General features: G+C 44.8%; 1 protein-coding gene across 3 annotated transcripts in view; it reads right to left on the bottom strand.

Annotated features, from left to right (window-relative positions):
- The window catches only part of LOC146682391 (protein MTSS 1-like), a 68,503-nt gene that overhangs the window by 6,822 nt on the left and 49,179 nt on the right, over positions 1-12,502 (bottom strand). For 2 of the 3 annotated variants that reach the window (XM_085446321.1, XM_085446322.1), the window contains exons 4-11: positions 11,706-11,790; positions 10,003-10,094; positions 9,797-9,871; positions 9,558-9,569; positions 3,424-3,581; positions 3,011-3,118; positions 2,644-2,741; positions 2,052-2,277 (exon numbers count right to left, since the gene is read on the bottom strand). In XM_085446321.1, coding sequence (XP_085302447.1) covers positions 2,052-2,277; positions 2,644-2,741; positions 3,011-3,118; positions 3,424-3,581; positions 9,558-9,569; positions 9,797-9,871; positions 10,003-10,094; positions 11,706-11,790 — 854 coding nt within the window. Of the gene's footprint in view, positions 1-399; positions 478-2,051; positions 2,278-2,643; positions 2,742-3,010; positions 3,119-3,423; positions 3,582-9,557; positions 9,570-9,796; positions 9,872-10,002; positions 10,095-11,705; positions 11,791-12,502 lie in introns of all 3 variants that reach the window. The other variant, XM_085446323.1, reaches the window with a different exon arrangement.

Here is a 12,502-nt window from a genome sequence, read left to right as displayed (position 1 = left end):
GGGAAATCTGTTTGTTTTTGGTCCCTTTATTGCTCACAGAGCTGGGTTCCCTTTACATGCGAGTAATCTTTTAATCCATTTCACGGTGGAGTGAACATCGTGTGCTGTTCTTAGTTTTCAGGATGTTGATGATTATCAGGCTGCCAATCAAACCTGGAATATTTCTTCCTCCTCAGCCAACACTAGATTATATTTTAATTGTTCATTTATTCATTGCCAGTGTTGAGCACTGAATGTAATTGGATTTGTTAAGCAGCTGGAAACGTTTCTGTGCAGTCGGCTTTTTGTGCTTCATGAAGGCTCCCGTTCATATCACTCAAAAATAAAAGCTGACACACGACTCACCTGGAAAAACAAGAACAACAAAACACTAACACAATTGTGTGTCTACGTGTTCACCTGCTGCTGCCCAGAGCGTGGCTCGGGGTGTGAGGGTGAGGAAGAAGAGGAGTACGAGGAAGGCCCCACAGTGACAGACTGAGAGGGTGAAGCAGAGACGCACGACTGCAGCAGCGCCATGCAGAGCGCACACAGAGACAGCAGTTTGCAGGAAGCACAGAGGGAAGCCAAGAAAACAGATCAAAACACAGACACGAGAGAAAAGCAGAGGAAGCAGCAACAAACAGGTTAGAACAGCAGGACAACCAGTGCTGGGGAGCATTAATGCACATGCAGTTTTCAGATTTCTGCACGTCTAAAATGATTAAGACGGGTTTAAGTGCAGTGAAATTGGGTTAGGATGTGTTAGGAGGAGTGAATCTATGAAACATTTAATGAGAAGCTGTAATCTCCCAAACACTGATCCCAGGTCAGAGGTCAAACAGAGCAAAGACGAAGCAGAAGCCGGTTCAGCAGGTGGAAAGAGAAACTATCAACTTTATAAAAAAATTTTTTTTTTTTTTTAAAAGCACTACTGCTAGTATTTTCTCATTATATTTAACAGTGAGTCATGTTGGAGTGAAAATCAGAAACAGAGCTAACGCAGGCTGAAGCTTCAGGTCTGTGTCTTCTTCTATTATGTGATTCATGACTGGTTAAACTTTTATAATAGCAGCATGGCTGATCAGTGTCACAGAGGGCTGGGTTCCCGAGGTGAGGTGAAGATGAAAGCACACAGCAGGCTGTCGCACTCTGAACTTCCTCTCACACACAAACATCCTGTCATTTTGTTCATGTGCTAAATTATCAGCACAAACAAACTGACTACATATAATCTTTACGTCCTAATTATCTTTGCTGAAAAAACATCAGCACCAACAGACCGTGGACACCTTCACGCTCCGTCTTTGGATATTTAATTAATGTAAATTATCTTGGCACAGCACTAAAACTAAAATGATCGTATTTAAAATAGCTTAACTCGAGTAGTGCCTATGATGTGTTTTATATATAAATGTATATACATGTATGTATATGCAGCTGGGTAGCGTAGTGGTAAGCAGGTGCTGCAGTTCCAATTCCCGCCTGAGGCGTCTCACAGCTAGAGCCAGGGGCGATATCATCACCTCCACCTGATTGGGCACCAGGATCGTTGAGTGCGAGAGGAACTGATCTATTTATATAAAGCGCTATATAAATACAGGCCATTTACCATTTAAAATAAAGCCTGTGTAGGCTCGACAACGTAAACACTGACCAGTGTCTGTACCCTGAAGGCGCTTAACAAGACTGGATGCAGATGACGTCTGAATGAATGTCGTTGCTGTATATCCTGGTCTCGTTCAGGATTTTGTCATTTCTCCAACATGACGACGAGATTGACTTTTTTGTTTTTAAACAAGTAACAGCAAAAGATGATGTTGTTGTTATGAGTGTTAGACATGGCTCTAAATTTGACAATACCTCGAGTTTATAGATAGATAGAAACCATCTATCTCTCTGAGGTTACTGAGACACGCACACGCGACATGTGGCTTCCAGCTAACAAACACACCACATCGTAGGAACTGGGGAACATCCGCAGACATCATAAACAGAACTCACTGGTTTATTTTTGGCGTCTGTTCTCAGTGAGTCGATGACTAAAAGCACTGAGCCGCGACTTTTGTTACCTGCAGGATTTCTGGGGGCATCGGTGAAGGGGATTTGGACTGGTAGGCGTCCTGAGAGATGAAGCCAGAGTCGTGTGAGGAGATTGAAGAGAGGCGGGCAGGTGTCTGCTGGGGCAGCACTGAGGAGGAAGAGGAGGAGGAGGCGCGATAACGGAAGTGGGAGGTCGGGGAGTGACAGTGTGAGCCGCTGGAGCGAGAGTCGCTGCTGTTCACGCTGTTCAGGCTGCTGTGGGCCGGACGGGAGGAGACAAATAAATGTCAGAAAGAAGGAAACCTGAGAAGCTCTGAAGTCATTCGCTGATTTTCTGTTTTAAAATCTCAGCTCATCACATGAAAGAATAAACAATCAACCCGAAAAATGAGTCAGGCAGATGAAATATTCTGAGTAATAAGACATGATGGTAAAATAACATTTACTGGAGTCATTTCTCTTTGATAAATCAAAACTTTCAAAAAAATCGATGATTTAAAAAAAAGCTGTAGTTCCACTTGTTAACCACAGAGAGGCAGCAGAGGACAGGCTCTCAGCAGACCACCTTATCTCCCTCTATTGTTGAGATAATAAGCAGCTGGCAGCAGCCACATAACTAACCTGCACATGCTGGACTTCCTGGATACGGTGGTGCTTGGTGACGAGGGAGGAGTTTGGTAGGACCAGGTGCACTCGGAGCCCTTCAGGTCTACGATTACCTGGAGAGAAAAAATGCTGTGAATCGTCTATGATGTTTCTGTGAAGGTGTCTGTGTGCAGTCAGGTCAAAGGAAGGCGTGTTTACTCCGTGTCGAGGTTACCACTGATCAGCGGGTAGAGTGAGTGAAGGTGTACTGAACGTGCTTAAATCAAAAACCCTTCTGAAATATTTTAATCGGTACAGAACGGGGCTGAAACTGAGACATTTATAACAGAGGACAAATCGTTCGATTGTGTGGTCACACGACCCCTCACAGCACCACGAGTACCTGCTCACTGGAAGCGGGCAGCTTGTGTGGGTCCATGGTTAGCATCTTCAGGTCGTCTGTCAGCGTCTGGAGGTGTGTAATCTCCCCCAGCATGGACATCTCCTCCTCCTGAGACACACAAACATTCATCAGCTGCAAATTCTACACAAAAAACAGCTTTGAGACTGACGTCATCACAGCAGCTGCTCCACAGGAGGTTTAAAGAGAGAGCTGCAGCACAGAAGGTGTAGGAGTTGATGTTCGTCAGAGATTTACATTTGGATTGCAGCTGCTGACGTCCAGCAAAGCATAAACATACAAATCTAAGGGGGCCAGGTGTTTCTTCAAAGGCTTGCAGAGTTTCTGCGTAACTGTAGTTAGAGCTCCAAACATCTTTCTGTGTTGTGCATAAACAGTTTGAATGCATCACTGACCACGACAGGCCGCAGCATGGACACGAAGCAGCAAAAGCGACTCCTCTCCTCCACCAGCGCCCTCCTCACCGCCTGCTTCTCCGTCTCCTCCAGCAGCAGGTACTTATCGCTGACGTCCTGCATGGCGCTGTCCAGCTGGGGCTGCAGGTCTCCACGGCCTGAACACAAACACGTGCACATACCTCGTTGCATCCAATTTCAACTAGAAACAGCAAGCAGACCCTCACAACCACTTGCCAACCAGTTGGAGAATAGTCATTTTTCCCTAGTGACCAGTTGCCAACCGGTCTCTAGACCTGTGAATGGGTGCAAAAGCTACAGAACAAAAAGTTTGAATTGGGCCTGCTTTGTTCCAAAGTTTGTGCCCGTCACTAAAACACATTCTCTTTTACAGTGGGGGATGGGCACAAGGTAAAACCTCCTGTGGAAATCAGGGCAATGAAGAAAAGAAGAAATAGCAAACATTCTGGAAAAATGCTGCCCTCTGCTGATGAAAGTTTTAGTCACAGGAAGTATCTTTAAGGCATAAAATAGCCTAAAAAGAAAGGAAATGGGGACTATTTGCAATAAAAAGTAACTAAAAATCAAAACGATACACAAAAAAAGAAAAAGTTGTCTTTCAAAATGCTGATTTAAACTTTTAAACTTAAGCAGCCACCCAAAGGTAACACCAGAGTTTTCTAAATCTCTCTCTCTTGCAGACCTACACATGAGCAGAGGAACCGTTTCTGTGGCGTTAACAAAATGCAATCACTTCAGTCCATCTTGGCTCAGATCAACAAACTCACACAGAACTAAAGAGGAGGCAGCCTCACAGCTGCAGCCAGATTATCAGCCATCTGTGAAATCCAATTCTCACTGAACAGAACTTTAGCTACAAAGAGCAGAGCCTGCTCTGAAACTACGATCACTCAGTGGCTTCAAAAACAACAGTCAGAGCCTCCCACAAACCATTAACCACATTAAAGTCTCAAACAAGGCTTTTCTCTCTGGCGATCAGTCAGCTGGAAACAAACAACCACTGGAATCCCACTGAAAACACACCACACATTAATAATGTTTGCCATTTTGAAATTACATTGCTGCTTTTATGAAATGCTTCTGGTTTATTTTTTAACTCTGTCCAAATGTCTCAACTCTCCCTTACTCCAAGTCTTTACTAAAGCGGTTTCATACACAGAAGATTAAACTGATTTCACGTGTCGACACGGCCGTTGCGACATGAGTCTGATGAGCTGGAGTCTGTATCTGCTTTAATATCATCTCCCACAGCGACTGTAATTGGATTAGTTAATTTACTTTGTGACACAGAGCAAAGCTGAACTATTTTTACATTGTTTCATTGACTGATCGAGAGCAGCTATTGTGGGTGTGGGTTTCCCGGAGCGCTGAATATGTCGAGTGTTTGGGGATCTTAGCACGCTACACGTTAATTCTGGTAAATTCATATGTTCCAATTGGAAATGTGGAAATGTTGAACAGGAGTATAAGGCGACTTAGATCATCCCTGGTGAGTCATTACTACATCCAGGCGTATTTTACTCTTTTCTTCCATTTGCCCGCGTACTACGAAACAGGATTCAGGGCTTAGCGAAGGAACTTCAGGTTTCACCCTGTGATTTCCATCTTATGAAGAAAGTTCACAACTTATGCTGCAGACCTGACCACCTCCAGATCTACTGACCAAACGATTCTCTGAAAAACAGCATCAGGTCTTTACTTTCACTGCTAGGAATAATTCAGAAAAGAATTCCAGAGTCTTAAATGCAGCTTTATTCCTTCTTTATTTGGCTGTTGGCTGAAAGCAAGTTTAGAACCATTTTTGACAATGAGTATAGCGGCACAGATCGGAAACAGGCCACCCGGGTCTCCCGAGGCTGTTAAGTTAATATTTCTGCACTGCTGTATTATAACATGTAATGAATGCATTGTGCAATACTGAATTCTTTCCTTGCTGGTTTCATCAGCCCACAGCTACACTTTAGAGGATGTTAGCTTGTCAACAGCTGCTTTGGTGTCTTCTGTTAGTGATGGATCTGAAATGTTTCAGCTTCTTGCTGAAATATGCAAGAAGTTACCCAAGCACGCTGCTTTAAGACAACTTCCTGTCATGTCCAGAGAACAGCTTTTAAACCGTTATGTGGCATGACATGAATCATTACCATGGATGCAAGTTTATTTTGATTCCTCAGACTGTCCTGCTTCCTTAAACACTCACTGGAGAACAAAATCTGAGTTAATCCATCAACAACGAGGCCCCCTCCAAAATGCACCCTGCACCCCCAATTCGTTAAAACCACGGACAGTGCCATGAACCGCTTGCAGCCGAGGCCCACAGCGGCAGAGAGCAGGCAGACCAACATGTGATTACTCAGTCTTTTCTTGACTTTGCTGTCATGAAAATACGACATGACAGAGCAGACTGAAAAATGCCTGCAGCAATTTTCTAAACCTCAAAGCGACGTTCACTTTTGTGTGACGAGATCACATTTAATCAGCTAATTTCACTCCTAACAACTGCTGTCTTTCCCCCTCCACATGGTGCTCTGGGGTTCAGTTTCTCCTCTTTAAAGCGATCGTTTGGTAATCTCATCTTCTGGATTTGAGGACAGACATAAACATGCAATTAAAGTTCCTCATTCCTCCAGCGAGATCCGAGGCCGGCTTCTGTGGTCGGGCTGATAGACGGGAGAACGCGCGCCGTCTCTCTGTAAGAATTTTCCAAGCACAGGCTTCAGTGATAAAGAGGAAAGAAATGGTGAAGACTTGCTTCCAGAAATGTGAACGCAATTCCAGGTTTCCCACAGAATTCAAACAAACAGGATGTCTCGGGCAGAACATCGCTCTTATGTTCTTGTTTATCTCACGATCGCCTCCTTTTTTGTCTAAATCGAGACATTTCTGAATGCTTTCTTTTCTCCTCATCCTCGTGTCCTCTGTTGACCTTTGCGTAGCCTTTTCGATACAGGTCAAACTGAGAAGACCCACAATCCCAAGACAACAGATTTTTTTGCAAGCTTGTGCACTCCAAAGGATTGGACAACATGGAGTTCCACTGTAATGCAATCAGGGGTCTGCGTGAGAACGTTGCATTTACCAAACCCAATAACCTAACCGGTTCATGGTCTTTCTGTCCTCTCGCCCCTCGTTGGTCGCTGCAGATGGCTGTCCCTCCCTGAACCTGGATCTGAGGTCTCTTCCTGTTAAAAAGGGAGTTTTTGCCATCGCCAAGACATCGCCTGGTCATTCGGGTTCTCTCTCTCGCTCTCTCATTGTAGGATCTTACTTTCTCTGATTTTTAAGATTCCTTCGGATAATTGTTATTGGGAACTGATGCAATAATAATTCAAATCTTAATGGGATGAGTTTAAATACCTGGAGTCAAACACCCAAAGCAAAAGGTCAATGCACAAGAGTGCAGGCAAGGTGGAGTGGGTGGAGACAATTGCCCAGGTGTCTCTTGGAAATTAGATTTAAATCTCATCACAAATCACTTTTCACCTGGATAAATAAAGAATGAGAGTAAAAGGGAAGATTTACAAGATGCTAGTGGAATATGATCTGCGGTGGTGACCCTTCAACGAAGCAGCACATTATTTCTGTTGTACCCTGGATACCTGCAGTTGCTAGGTTTTTAATTTTTTTAGCCCCCCCCCCACACACACACACACACACACACACACACACACACACACACACACACACACACACACACACACACACACACACACACACACACACACACACACACACACACACACACACACACACACACACACACACACTTGAATTTAAAAGAGACATGAAGACAAACTGGTGCAAACTGTCAGCTACAAAACTGGATTTTCAAACTCCAGCAACTCCAGGATCCCATGTGATACTATAATAAAATCTATAGAGGACCATAACACCCAATTAAATTCAGCACTACATGGTGGTGTCTATGATGGGGTACTGGAGCTCACCTCACACATGACCCACCGCTTTAGACCAGCTGTGCTGTTTCCAGCTTCGCATCAACAGTTTCTTTCACCTTTTCCTGTTTAAACTCGATCCATTCCGAGTTCCCGTGCTCAAAGCCAGCGCTATAAATAAAAAACCTTTCTTAAGGTGGTTTCCCTCAATCTGTTTCTCATAATATTAACTCTTACTCAGAGCTTTCCCTTCATTTTCCAGTCTCCTGTCATTACATTCATTTCATTCCAGCTCAAGTTCCTCCACCTCTTTTTTTCCTTCCTTGAAACTTCTCCATGTCCTCTTCCCTCGTGACATCCACTCCAGTGCAGAGGGAGTTTCCTCTCGTGCAGTAATAACAGGCTGGGAGGACCTGAGGACTGAAGCAGTCTGACCACATCTGAGGTTCCTCTGGGGTCAACCCTGGTTCCTGTTTGTTTTGTCTTAGAAGCTCAATTCAAAGCTGGAAACCATCGAGTCCTTTGTTGGCAGCAACAACGAGCTTTTGTTTCCAGTCATAATAAGGCTCGTTTCAGTGCGATTGCTCAGACTGGGACTACTTGTTCTAAAAGCAGAGCCTGTTTTGGTGTTTACTCGTAGTCCTTTGGAGTTCAGCGGGCAGAGTGAAGAAGTAATATTGCCACATCACATTCCTGTAATTCCACTGGACTTCATGCTATCCTAAAAGTTATTTTAGAACAATTTAGTCAAGTCAGCGGTCATGCTATCAGCTCTAAGAGCCTGCAAATAAGAGGTTTACTCTGCATTAACAGCCTGACCCTGGAGGAGCATCATCTACAACTGTGAATGATCAAAAAATATCCTGATATCACTGCATTTAGACAGACCACTGATATCGGCTGTGTTATAGCTCTCATCATCTACAATGATCCTCATCGATCTCTGCTCTCTCAAGTTTGAGGTCCTCGGTTGAAATCGCAGTCTGCACAGGTAACGGGGCTTTACACAGGATTCAGCACGTACTGTGTTCACTGCTGTTAGATGGAGCTGTTGAGGGCGTCGCTAACGTGGACCTCCAGGTTGTTATCTGAAAATAGCATCAGCGTGGAAGCATGCCCGAGAAGACGATGCTGAACAGGAGCTCAGTTCATTTTACATTAATAAGGGCTTTTGGTCTTTATGGAGCTGTTTTCCAAACTTCTTCATCACACCTCAAACATGCTGGATAACCTCAGCAGCTCTGTCAGCGTCCGTTCATCTGCCCGCCCTCTTCTACTTATCTGAAGTCAAGTCATGGTGGCGGCACCCTAAGCAAACTTTCCAGTTCCCTCTGGGGGTTCCCAAAGCATTCCTATTCCAGATGAGATAAGTAATCTATTCAGCCCGAGCCACCTTAACTGGCTCATTTTGACGCTGCAGGAGCGACAGCTCTACTCCCCCGGATTCCTCCAGATGTCCGAGCTCATCGCCCTATCGCTAAGCCCGAGCCCACCCACCCTTCAGATGAAACTAAGGACGTTTTCACACCTGTAGTCTGTTTACTCTGAATCCGAATCAGCTGAGGCGTCACAACATGACTCTTTCAGTCATTACCCAGACTTTATGACCAGAGGTGAAGAGTCGATGGACGGGTAAATCGAACGGTGCACCTTTGAGCAACGCTCTCTTCACAGTGGCTTCACCAATCCAATGCTCTCCGACTTCCCATCGCATGTGAAGAAGATTCCAAGATGTTTGAACTCCCTTGCTTGACTGAGCCTCTCCACAACCCCAAACATTTGGTGCTGACCCTGTCGTGTGCTGCGTTCGGGGCTGAGTCACACTGGTTGACACGGTTTTACTGAACGAGCCATGAAAATATTTCCTTTGAAGACTCTCGTTCAGTGTGCCTCTAGTCTTTGTTGTGTGAGTCACACAAACATCTAAACAGCGTGGGAACATGTTTCAGCCGACCGAAGTGGGCTGGATGTCAAACTCAAACTGAGCTGGAGGTGTCAGAGTGCGACTGTCTCATATTCACCATGTTGATATATTCACAACCCTCTAAGCTCGCCCTCTGGATTATCGTGGAAAACTTTAACACACTTTTTTTATTATTGAAATATTAAAACCACACTCAGACTAAACATTGGAGAAGTAAAAATGGAAAACACCAGTCTCCTGAGCCTTTTGCATTATTGAGAAGAGCTAGAAAGGTGGATAGATGGGTGTGTACTTACCGAAAACATCAGCTGGACGAGCAAAGCATGATGGGACGCCAAAGGAAACACATAAAAACATGATATTAGCTTTTACATCTGCACATTGCTCCATGCCAGTTACACCCTATAAAACAACTACTGATTGAATTTTCCCACAAATACCACAAAGTGTTTAATTTAAACAGTTTCAAGTTGCAGCAAAATATCGCAGCCCCTCAGCCGCAGTTTTTTATGCAGTGAACCCACACGTGACAAACCTTTCTTAGCTTTCTTCTGCAGCTTTAGAGTGTCTGATGATCTCTTCTTGATCTCCTGACGGGCTTTCTTGTACTCTGGAAAACGCACACAAACACGGTGTGAATGCAAACAGCGTGTGAAGTTTGAGATGCATGTAGAGGTTGTGTGTGTGTGTGTGTGTGTGTGTGTGTGTGTGTGTGTGTGTGTGTGTGTGTGTGTATGAAACCTTTGGCATGGTCTTTATCCAGAGTGTTGGCGACTCTTTTCCACTCCTCCATCTGCTCCTGTAGAGGGTTGATCAGACAGTCCAGAAACACCCTGAAAGCGCGTGCACACACACACACACACACACACACACACACGGTTAAATCTGTTCCTTTTGCAGACAAAAACAAAGACCACACAACACAAATCAAATTACAGATGAAGGCCGGATTAAATCTGTGGGGAATTAATGCAGATGTGTGTGTGGGCATCATTAGCAGAGTGATTAGCTGCAGCGGTTTCTTCCTAACAGAACTGACGCACGTGCAGAAATCAAAGGACTTGATATTTTTAAGCATACAGATCAGATTTAAGTGTGCATACAGCATCCGGAGCATGCATGAGCCTCTCTGCCTCCGTTGGGGCTCGATCACCAGTAAACTGGTGCATGGAGATCATTCCCAGGATGCCACTTCTAAGAAGTTTGGATTTACCAATAATTTGACACAAGCATATGTATTCAGTTTCTTGAATGAAGAAGAGAGCTGATTCATAAAGCAGTTTGTAGGAGGATTTATTCTGAGGTCATTTTTCCATTTAGTAATTAAAGGCTGACGGAGATCAGGAGCCATTAGATATTATGAGGTCATATTTACTGGGATTTACATGAGCTGCTGTGCATATGTCCAGCATTAAAAGGAAGTCCAACACTAGTTTCACTCCTGTGTTTCCCCCTGGTCATCTGCACACCAGCAGCAGCCTCACAGTCTCAGAAACGTTGGTCTAGAATAAATACTGTGATTACAAGTAGAGAATAAAAACCCTGAAAAGGGACCAATTAGCTTTCATTCCCAAGTTAAATGACTGCTGAGGTCACGGCCACTTATTTAAGATTTATCAGCCTGATACTGTATAATGTGACAATAAGAGGATTTTACATCCCATGTGGCCAGGAAACACCTCCCCACCGAGGAGCTGGAGGGGGGAGGTGGTTGGGTGAAGGGCATCTGGGACGCTTTGCTTAGCCATATAGAAAATAACTGGATGTCTGCCGTGACACATCATACTTTATTAACAGAGGTGAACCCTGCATCCTCCTGCTACTGCATCCCTATTCACAGAGTCAGCTGGAGGTCCCATCTTACAGCTTCAATCTCTCAGACTCTCTGCTTTCATACGGGTGGAGTTAATGGACTCATGCAGCGAAGGCAAAATGAAAAAGAGGAAGGCTGATTTTGATCAGGAGGAGCGGTAGGTGAGGTTTACAGGCTCTTGGAAAGAAAGCTGGTGAAAGGATGTGGTCACAGCAGGACTGACTGGGGCTGATACTGCACTCTGCGGTCACGTGGATGTAAAACATGAGTGATGAAGAGTGTAAGGAGGATTCGTAAAAGCAGAAAGAAGGCGGCACAAAGATGGACGAGGGTGTATTTATAAAAACGATCTGGATTATTATTTTCAGCCACGATGATGTCATTAGATTGAGTCAGAGACTGATGGACCAGGATGGAGGATCTAAAAGCTGAGGCAGGCAGAGGAGCAGGTTGCCATGGAGAACTGGGAGGACAGGCCACTCCTGTTCATCTGACACACGCACGCACGCACGCACGCACGCGCACACGCACACGCACACAGATCTACCCACATGGAGAACTGGGAGGACAGGCCACTCCTGTTCATCTGAGACACACACACACACACACACACACACACAGATCTACCCACATGGAGAACTGGCGTAGTTTGGCCTCGATGCTGCGATGCCTCATGCACATCCTGGTGAGGGCTGAACCGATGTCCCGGGTCCCCCCTGAAAGCAAACACAGACACAGAGGACAATCTGTCAGTCAGACCGGGAGCTGCAGATCACTGGAAGACTTTCAACATGACGCAAACTCACAACTAAAATCACCCTTGCAGCTCTTGCACTTGTAAATCCTGTGTTTCTGCCTATCATCTATTTATTTAACCTCTAAATAAGCTGAAACAGGTTTTCCTCCAAATAAGAAAACTTATCAATACCATAGATGCTCACATGCAACTTTATTAGCTACAAGCCTTCACCTGCTCGAAAAGCAGTCACAGTGACTCGATGAATTTAGGCGTAATCAAGACAAGCGGCTAAAGTTCAGACTGAGCATCAGAATGTTAAAGGAAGGTGATTTAAAGGACTGAACGTTGTTGTTGGTGTCGGACAGGTTGGTCTGAGTATTTCAGAAACTGATGACTTTCCCCTCATAACCATCTCTAAGGTTTAAAAAACAGAAAATATCCTGTGAGCTGCAGTTTCCCTGGGAGCAAATGCCTTGTTGATACCAGAAGACAGAAGTGAAAGGTCAGGCTGCTTTGAGTTGATAAGAAGCAACAGCGAGTCAAATACTGACCAGTGAAAACTGAGGTGTGCAGAAGAGCGTCTGAAAACGCACAACACGTCGCACCTTAGAGCAGACTGGCTATAGCACAGAGACCACACCGAGCGCCGCTGCTCTCAGCTAACAACAGGAAACTGAGGATACAATTCT

The sequence above is a fragment of the Copadichromis virginalis genome, linkage group LG22 (genome assembly GCF_057382275.1).
Source record: "Copadichromis virginalis isolate Kocher_CV1m ecotype Utaka linkage group LG22, C_Virginalis_male_GT1.1, whole genome shotgun sequence".
NCBI classification, from domain to species: domain Eukaryota; kingdom Metazoa; phylum Chordata; class Actinopteri; order Cichliformes; family Cichlidae; genus Copadichromis; species Copadichromis virginalis.
Note: the sequence above shows the minus strand (reverse complement) of the source record. Positions and strands in the feature narration are given on the sequence as shown.